The 8,996-nt window shown below is 35.2% G+C and overlaps 1 protein-coding gene across 1 annotated transcript; it reads left to right on the plus strand.

The window, feature by feature from the left end:
• The first annotated feature begins 1,033 nt into the window (after nucleotides 1-1,033).
• Nucleotides 1,034-7,060, plus strand: LOC131957652 (cytochrome b-c1 complex subunit 2, mitochondrial). Its single transcript, XM_059322421.1, has 14 exons — nucleotides 1,034-1,147; nucleotides 1,760-1,825; nucleotides 2,007-2,162; nucleotides 2,246-2,310; nucleotides 2,466-2,522; nucleotides 2,804-2,937; nucleotides 3,109-3,206; nucleotides 3,482-3,632; nucleotides 3,806-3,869; nucleotides 4,531-4,669; nucleotides 4,792-4,872; nucleotides 5,571-5,647; nucleotides 6,369-6,522; nucleotides 6,649-7,060. Exons 1-14 carry the CDS (start codon nucleotides 1,106-1,108, stop codon nucleotides 6,736-6,738), a joined length of 1,374 nt encoding a protein of 457 aa, XP_059178404.1. The 5' UTR covers nucleotides 1,034-1,105; the 3' UTR covers nucleotides 6,739-7,060.
• The last annotated feature ends 1,936 nt before the right edge of the window (nucleotides 7,061-8,996 follow it).

Raw genomic sequence — 8,996 nt, forward strand, 5'->3', positions numbered from 1 at the left:
TTTTAAATTACAAAACTTTCTTTATTTTGCTACACTGTGAAGAATATTTATCAACTGCTTGAAGATACCGAGTTTTTTTTTCCATATAATACGGCTGTACATTAGATACTTCACTAAATATTTCTTGTATAAAATATACAGAAATCGGAATAAGATTTAAAATGTTTTAAAATATTGAATTGTTGATTCATCCTCTTTACGGAGGTTCTCTACACCTGTCATTTCTTTATAAAAATCTGTAATATATCATTGAATTGTGGGAAAATACCAAATGCGACTATCACACTCAAGCCACATCATGTTCAATAGGTCCGTAGCTTAGCGAGGGGGGGGGGGCGTGGGGACATATGTCCCCGGGCGCCGACCTTAGGGGCGCCAAAATGGGTTGGAAAAATAAATTGAAAGGTTGAGGGGGTGCAAATCAAAAGTTTGAGGGGGGGGGTGCAAATGGAAATCTCGAGGGGGGGGGGTGCAAATCGAAAGTTTGAGGGGTTGAGGGGGGGGGGGTGCAAACGGAAATCTCGAGGGGGGTGCAAATCGAAAGTTTGAGGGGGGGGGGATGCAAATCGAAATCTTGAGGGGGGGTGCGAATCGAAAAGTTTGTCCCCGGGCGCCGGGAAGGGTCGCTACGCCTCTGCAATAGGTCGGTATCACCCTGGTGCGGTTACTGAGGGTGGCAATCCACCCTCATCAAAGGAATTTGCAATTTCGGTTTGGTGTAATCCCTCTCCCCCTAATATTTTGTTATCTTAAGTGGGAAAAAAATTGCTTTTTTTTTCTGCAAATTTTATAATTTTTCGTCGTGCTTACCCCTTAAATACTAAAAATAGTGTCACTTGGTGCGGACAGCACCGCTCGACCCCACCTTGTGACGGCACTTATCATTTGTAAATCTATCTTTAACTTCATACAAAGGAAAAGTGACAAGATTTTTAATGCAGAGAATTAAAGTAATTAATTACACATTGAAAGCGCGTCATAATATTATTTAAGATTAAAGCGAAACTTTAGAGAATTGCTATGTTGTCACGTGACTTCCGTCGTCCATTTTCTACTGACTTTTGTTTTGACCTAGACAGGAGCAAGACGATAACTAAATAAAACGATGGCAACCGGATTAGCAAGGCCGATTGCCAGATCGTTAAAGGTATTTTATCGTCTATACTTTAGACAATATTATCCTCTGGTGTTACGCTTCGACAATAGATATATGTTCATTTGCAGTAGTCTGGTCTTAAATTTATAAAACTAGACTGTCGAACACTGACACTCCAGCTGAGTCCACTTGTCCTCGGCATCGACACGTCTCTGTCATTCTCACACAATAAATAAATAAGAAGCCTAACCTTGTTTTAGATAACTAGATCTAGATTTATATCTGAAGATCTATGTTCGATGTTAAATTAAGTGGCCAACCCTGGCAACTTCCCCTCCCCCCTCCCTCTATCAGGCAGATGAGGCTCTGCTGCTCTTTTTTTTTTTTTTGCTTTGGACAGCAACCCATTCATTTATGATCTAGGAATAGAAAACAAAATCAAATGGGAGTGGAGTCTGTTAAAACTATGGAGTTTATTTATTGTATTGATTTACTTGTACAATTGTCATGCAATGGTTACCAAATTTGCAACCAATCAACTTAGTCTTAGGATGTTGACTTTTAACTTCTAAGGATCTGGTTAGCCAGTGTCAATGAGTGTTGAATTATAAAGAGTGTAACTGTTATATTAATTTGAAATCTCTTTATTCTAATCTTTTCAAGGGGCGAATGTATGGTACTGCAGCTTCTGCAAAACCATCATTTCAAGGAGATGACAAAGAGCCTAGGGTAAGGTTTTTAATATTAAAATATTCAAGTTGAAGCTTTTTTTTTTAAACTTTAGGCTATAGCATTAAAAAAAAAACTTACTGGAAAAAATTCTGGCTCTTATTTAAGAATAGACACAAATGTTTCAAATGTGTAAGATTAGTTTAGTTTCATTATTGTTTTTTTTTTCTTCTGTTTTCAGTGCTATGTGAAGAAATTAGACAATGGTATTGCTGTTGGTACCATTGAGTCAAGGTCTCCTGTATCTAGGATAGCTATTGTGGCCAATGCAGGATCTAGATATGAATCAAGTCAAAACTTAGGTGTTACACATGTGTTGCGCCACATTACCAAACTTGTAAGTGATCAAAGGTTTTTTAGTGTTAGCCATACAGTTAGGTTTAAGCCAAACTTTTTATACATGGCTTGTGTTTTTCATAGAGAACCCAGAATTTATCAAGCTTAGGCATCACAAGAAGCTCAACACAGCTTGGAAGTGACATTACGTGAGTTCTGATTCTTCCTCTATGGGCTTTTAAATTGTTTATGACAATCAGGGTGTGTTATTATGGTAGGTTAATTAAAGCTTATCTTTTCGTTTTGTAAATCAATAAAATTATATTCCCTTTCCTCAATGAGTTTTTTATAACCTTTTGTTTAGGTGTCAAGGTACAAGGGAATATGTATTTTACAAGAGTGCTGTCACAAGAAATGTTGTGTAAGTGACCTGTATTTTTCATGCAGTGCCTAAGCATGAATAGAGCTGTTAAAATATTTAAAACCCTGATCTTGGTTTTGAGAAAAAATAAAATTAACGGCTGCAGTTCAGCTATTTTCACCAATTTTGGTTTGTGAGATCAACTGTTTACTCTGTGTTAATTTTTCTTTTCCTCTAACAATGACTGGTGGGATTTTTCTTGTCTGCTGTGAAATGCATAGACTATTAATTCTCTTTATATTTATTTTATATTTTCTTTTCAATATGTTTTGTATTTCTAGTGGTAAAATGGTTGAACTTCTTGGTGAAATAACAACAAAACACCACATTACACCTTGGGAGTTTGAGGAACTTCAGAGCGATCCTAATGGCTTGAAGCTTGACCTTGCTTTACTGAAGACACAGCCAATCATTCGTAAGTTTTGTTTTCTTTCAATAATTCAATCTTCAGAAATACAAATATTTCTGGTTATCTTTATTTACCTTTGGCTGAACAAGTGTTCTCCTCCCTGGCACACAGATGTTTGTCCTCCAAATAATTAACTTTATATATTAAAGTAAAATGTTTTTCCATTGAACAACTTAGGCGCCACAGAGGCTCTTCATGCTGCTGCCTTTAGAACAACACTGGGCAGATCTCTTTATGCACCAGAGTTTGCTGTTGGAAAGTTTACCCCAGATCAGGTACCAAATTCTCTCTTGTTCAGATGATATACTGGGGGCATCATCCTCACCCTAGGGCTTTAAAAATAAGCAAAAATAAGTAATGTATTAAGCTATTGTCATTAGGAACAAAGAATGTAGTGTGTGTATTGCACAAGTGTTAATTAAAAGGGAGTGGTGTAAGAAGAATATTCCACAGTGTTATTTTGTTGCTCATAGCTATTTTCTGCTTTTTAAAAATTTCAATTGTACATGTAATTACATGTTATAACTTCTCCATCCTATTATAATTGTAGGTGACAAACTACGTAAAAACCTTTTTCACATCTGGGCGTCTGGCTTTAGTTGGGGTTGGTATTGATCAGCAAGAACTGGAGGCCCTGGGTCAAGAGCTAACACCATATAAGGCTGTCAGTGTACCTCAGGAGAAGGCAGCTTATCAAGGAGGTTTGTTATAACTTTTATCTTCTTGATACTTTGTTATGATCTAGTGCATTTCACATCTTAGTTATACTATTTAGTTAATTAGATCAGTGCCACAAAACCTTTTTTTTTTGTTAGTTATCATGGATGTGATCCTTATACATCATTGTTTTCTTTTTTTTTAATTTCCTTTTTAGGTGAGATTAGGGAGAACTCTGGTGGCGAACTATCCTATGTTCTCTTTTCTTATGGAGGACCAAGGTAATTTCAGTTCTTGTATTAAATTAAGGGTTGTGTGAATTTTATGATTGAATTAAAATTGTTTATAAGGTTCTTAACACAGATTTAGTAGGTCAGATGGAAGTGTTGCACAGTGAGAGTTCTAGAACACTCACATCAGTGGTATAGAGTAAGTTAAAGAGATGATTTTCCTGCATCCATTGGCCTATCATCTCTTCATGCATCTAAGTTCTTCATCTCAGCATTGTTCAGCACTAGCCCAGCTGCCTTAACTTTCCCTGACACGGGTCAGGTTCACGTCAGAGCTGGGCTACTTCATTGTTCCATCTGCCTGTTTGTAGAACATTCTAAACTATCATTTACTGAGCATGCATACGTTTTAGAGCAGATGATGATTACTTTCTTAATTAATGGAAGTTTGTATATTTTAATTTGATCTCCATTTCGAATATAAATATGTATATCTAACAAATCAGACTGCAATGTATAATTTTTTTATTCTGGTATTTTTGTAGCAAAATCAACTCATGTCCATATTGTTGAGCTTTCTCTTTGATCACTCCCTATGCATTAGTTATCATGTTAAACAAACATTTATAACATAACTATGTATTTTGTTTAAAACTCTGCCCAATTGTGGTTGTTGTTTAAAATTCATCTATTACATTTGCTTTGATTCTAGCCAAACAAGAAAGGAGCTACTGCCATCAGAAGTCTTGAAACATATACTGGGTAGCGGCCCCCATATCAAGTACAGTCTAGGAACTGCCACCTCAGCTCTTGGCAAGGCTGTGCAACAGGCTACTGATTCTCCTTTTGCTGTGAGTACATGATGATGCATAGCTTAAAATAAATAGTTTAACTCCTGTGAAAATATAAAGAAATTGTGGCTGCATTTGATAATATTCCATAATGTCTGAGATTTTCTGTTGATATGATGCAGGTAACAGGCTTCTCTACAAGCTACTCAGATGCTGGTCTCTTTGGCTTCTCAGCTGTTGCTCCAAACTCACACATTGATAAGGTATTGGTTAGCCTGTTCTTATAGAAATTAAACAGCAGTTTTCTTAAACTTGTTTTTGTAGCTTTTAGTTACTTAGCATTTAAATTTTAAAATTCTTCATATTTTTGTTAGTGATTCATAAAAATATACTATTACCTCCACTTAATAGAATAATTTGGTTATTACAGTTTATCAGGGTTATTTTGTTTTTAAAATTATATTTTAATCTATAAGAATTCTGGATCTGGAAATTCATAGAATTGTTTGGGAAAATTCTATGCCAGCTCCTCTCCGCATAAAAGTTTATACTAGATGCCATTATTTTTCTCATGGCTATCTGTTTATCAGATGAAATTCAGTAAAAACCTACAGAAATGTATTTTTGATAGCGTTGGGTTTTTTTTTTTACTTTGGAAAACTGCTTTTTAACATAAAAAAATTATGGTCATCATTCCTTGATCTTAGCTTAGTTGGCTCATCATTATGCCCAGCCACCTTTACACCACCTTTACTTTTCCAGGCAGGAAGCTCACTTGTGATGTGAAAATAATTCTTTTAGGATAATGGCCCAGTGCTTTTCACTCATTTGTATGACAAAAACAAAGAATTTAACTTTTAACTGCTTCCTAGACAAATGGGTGGTCATATTAAAATAGACTGCTGTACGTATAAGATGTTCTACTTGTAAGTGTTCACCTATACTTGTGTATATTTTGCAGGTTGTAAGAGCAGCAGCCAAGCAGTTTAAAACTGTACTTTCTGGTGGCATTTCTGAAGCTGATGTCAGTAGAGCCAAGTAAGTTGTTGTATATCTCTGTAGCCATTCACACTCTTATTTCTCTCATTTTTAAAGTGGATGTAGGGCTGGTTAGATTAGTGCAAGTTCATAAAGGATTTAAATGTTGTAGAATGATGATCTTATGATTGCTAGTGTCTTTAACTTTTTTCTGCACAATGGTGCTACTAGCGTTTAGCCATAATGACTCTCCAGCTGTAGACAATATTTTCTGGAAGCACAGGTTTAAATCATATATCGCTAGAACCCCTACTATTAAGTTTTTAACTTTTACAACTTTTTTGTTATAGTTCTCATCCATGACTTTGATACTCATCTATTAACCAAAAAAATAATTTTAATAGATTTCCCAACTGAGTTATCCATTTTATGCAAAGAAAAGTTGTTTATAATTTTGCTCATCAAAAAATAAATACACTTTCTTCCTAAAAATGGTTACTTAAAATCACAATTATTGTATTGTGCTGTGCATTCAGTTTACATATTTACATACCCACTGTGTGTTTTTTTTAGTAAGAATAAGAAAAGAAGGGAGTCATTTTGCAGAGTGAGGACATTAAAAAATTGAGAGAAGAAAGTGGAATTTTTGCTTTTTAGAAAAATGTGTATAGAATTATGAATACTAATTATTACAAGCATGGAAGCTTTACTTCTAAATGACCCAATGTTTAGTCCAGTGGTCAGATGTCTAGTGTTCTAACATTACCCATGCTATCTGCAGGAACCAGCTGAAGGCAGAGATGTGCATGCTGTTTGAGAACCCTGACAACTTGCTGTCCTGGCTGGGTGAGCAGTCCCTCAACTCTGACCAGATTATCACACCCCATGAAATCTACCAATTGATTGATAAGGTCTCAACAGCTGATGTCAACGATGTAAGCAGGCTTTTTTATTTCTTTCATTCCTCTAAGTTCAATGTAGTCACAGTTTTTATCTGATACATGTAAATTCAAGCGTGTTATCACCAAGGTCTAGTAGTCCCAACATTTTTTCTACTTCAGGTTGCCAAGAAGATAGCGGCCACCAAGCCTTCAATGAGTGTTACAGGAAACACAAACAATGTACCATACATAGACAATATTTTCTCTTAATCTCAAACTTAGATGTCAGTTACACCTAGCCTAATCAATTAGAATAAATTTTGTACTGTTGCTGGTTACTGAGGTCAGTTTTGATTGTTCCAACGTTTGATTCTGTCTGACTACAACACTGACAGGTCCTCTCACATTTTTATGAAGACCGTGATTTTAAACAAGAAATTGGTTTTTTGTGTTTTGTTGGTACTTGTGTATGAGCAAATTCTGGTGATGTGATACAAGGTGTATGTAACTTAATATATGTAAATGACATGTTGTAAAAGACCTTGTGTTTATCACTGACAACCTAAAGTAAATACATTGATGATAAAGTGGCCAGTTGTTTGCTTTTTTTCATTTTCTCCTATTATGTGTATTTTCATATCTAGAATTTTAATTTTAAACAAAATGCTAGAGGAAGGTTTTAATGTTTCCAAATCAACCTATTGATCAAACATTGGAATGGCTAAATCAAATGGTACAGAGCTTTTACGGTGCTAATGCCTCAGTGTGGTCATAACCTTCTACTGGAATATTGATAAGCACTCACTGTTAAGTTTTAACAATTATTCTGGGTTTGTTATTTTTTCCAAGTGTTCTCAAAATAACTTTCAGGTGTTTCTGAAACATACTAGCAGGGGACATGATTCTTGTGGCTATTGGTAGTGTAAACTTTAGTTACATTACCAGCTTTAATTTATTTGCTCGATTGAATCTTGCAGTCAATTTTACACTGATATATCCACTTCTACTACCAATATCTTTCATACTTTGTGGGTGGAATCATGCACATATAACATAAAACTTGCTCTTTATGTAACATTCACATAAACCTGCACAAAGCTATCAAGTGTTAACTCAAGGTAGATTACAGTAATATATTAAAGGTGTATTTAAAACTTAACCTTAGGAACAATTACAGTCCATGGTGCAAATGTTGTTCTACTGACTCAAACCTTCAGATTAGCATTTGTATACTGTACATTTAACCACACTGTCCCATATGCCTATGGTGGTAAGGAATTTGATGTGTAATTAGTCGCCATTGTAATAAGGCTATGTTTGTGGTGAAGAATGCAGGAATGGAACTGTGAAAAGCTCAAATTGGTTGTACCTTGGAATTGATTACGTTTTGAACCATCATTTACTGAATTTAAAATGGAGAGATGGCTAGATTAAATACAAATATTTTACAAGGCTATAAAGAAAATGTAAAAACAAATTGGCCAAATTTTGTTGAGAATGAACCTATGTAGAATTTATGGATGGTTTGCATTTTTATTGTTCATTACAAACTGTTGTACTGTCTGAAGCAGTGAACTTAACCAACAACACTGAACAGAGTTTCTTTGGGACATCGTTGTCTCCCCCCCTCCCCCCCCCCCCCGAAGAGTATATATAATTTTTACCAGTGTGTCCCCCCCCCCCCCTCCCCCCTAAACAAATCTGAAAGAAAACTGGCCATAAAGCTGAAAAATGTATTTTTAAAAGCTTGTTATTATAAAGATTCCAAAGGCTTCCATACATGTGATAATTATTATACATAATTCAATATAAATTGCTCTAAAAAGCACAAACTCCACTCTCCCTGACTTCTTTAAACAAAAAAAAATCACACATTGTATATGTAAACATATAAACTAAATGTGCAGCACAATACAATAATATTGATTTTAAGGAATCATTTTTAGGAAGAAAGTGTATTTATTTTTAGATTAGAAAAATTATAAATAACTTTTATTTGCATAAAAAAGGACAACTCCGTTGGGAATCAATCAATCACAAAGGTCCTGAAATCTATTAAGGGGAGATAATTTAGTGTTGTTTCAAGGGGAGACAAAATAGTGTCAAGTGATTAAGAAATTCATAGCAACGCTAAAGTCAGCTAGATTAATTATTTATTCATATAACAGTACTAGTATTTATGACAATCATTGCTGGTTACAGTACTATTATAGCTCCAGAAATATTATTACATATTTTAAGGGTCTAGACTTGGCCATATACATCGTAACATGTACATGATCAGCATATTTTACATGTTATTTTAGGGGTCATCCATAAATGACGTCACACTCGTAGGGGGAGGGGGGTCCGTAATTTTGTGACGATGTGTGATGAGGGGAGAGGGGGGGGGGGGGTTCAGATGTTGCGGCGTCACATTTTTGCATTATAAATAAACCGGGAGTGATCTCCCCTAAACTTTCTCGAATATTCTTACATAAAATAACAGGGGATGGGAACTCGGGCTATAGACATGATTTTTAATCCAT

This window comes from Physella acuta, unplaced genomic scaffold (genome assembly GCF_028476545.2).
Source record: "Physella acuta isolate Inbredline_101_S28 unplaced genomic scaffold, ASM2847654v3 ptg000008l, whole genome shotgun sequence".
NCBI classification, from domain to species: domain Eukaryota; kingdom Metazoa; phylum Mollusca; class Gastropoda; family Physidae; genus Physella; species Physella acuta.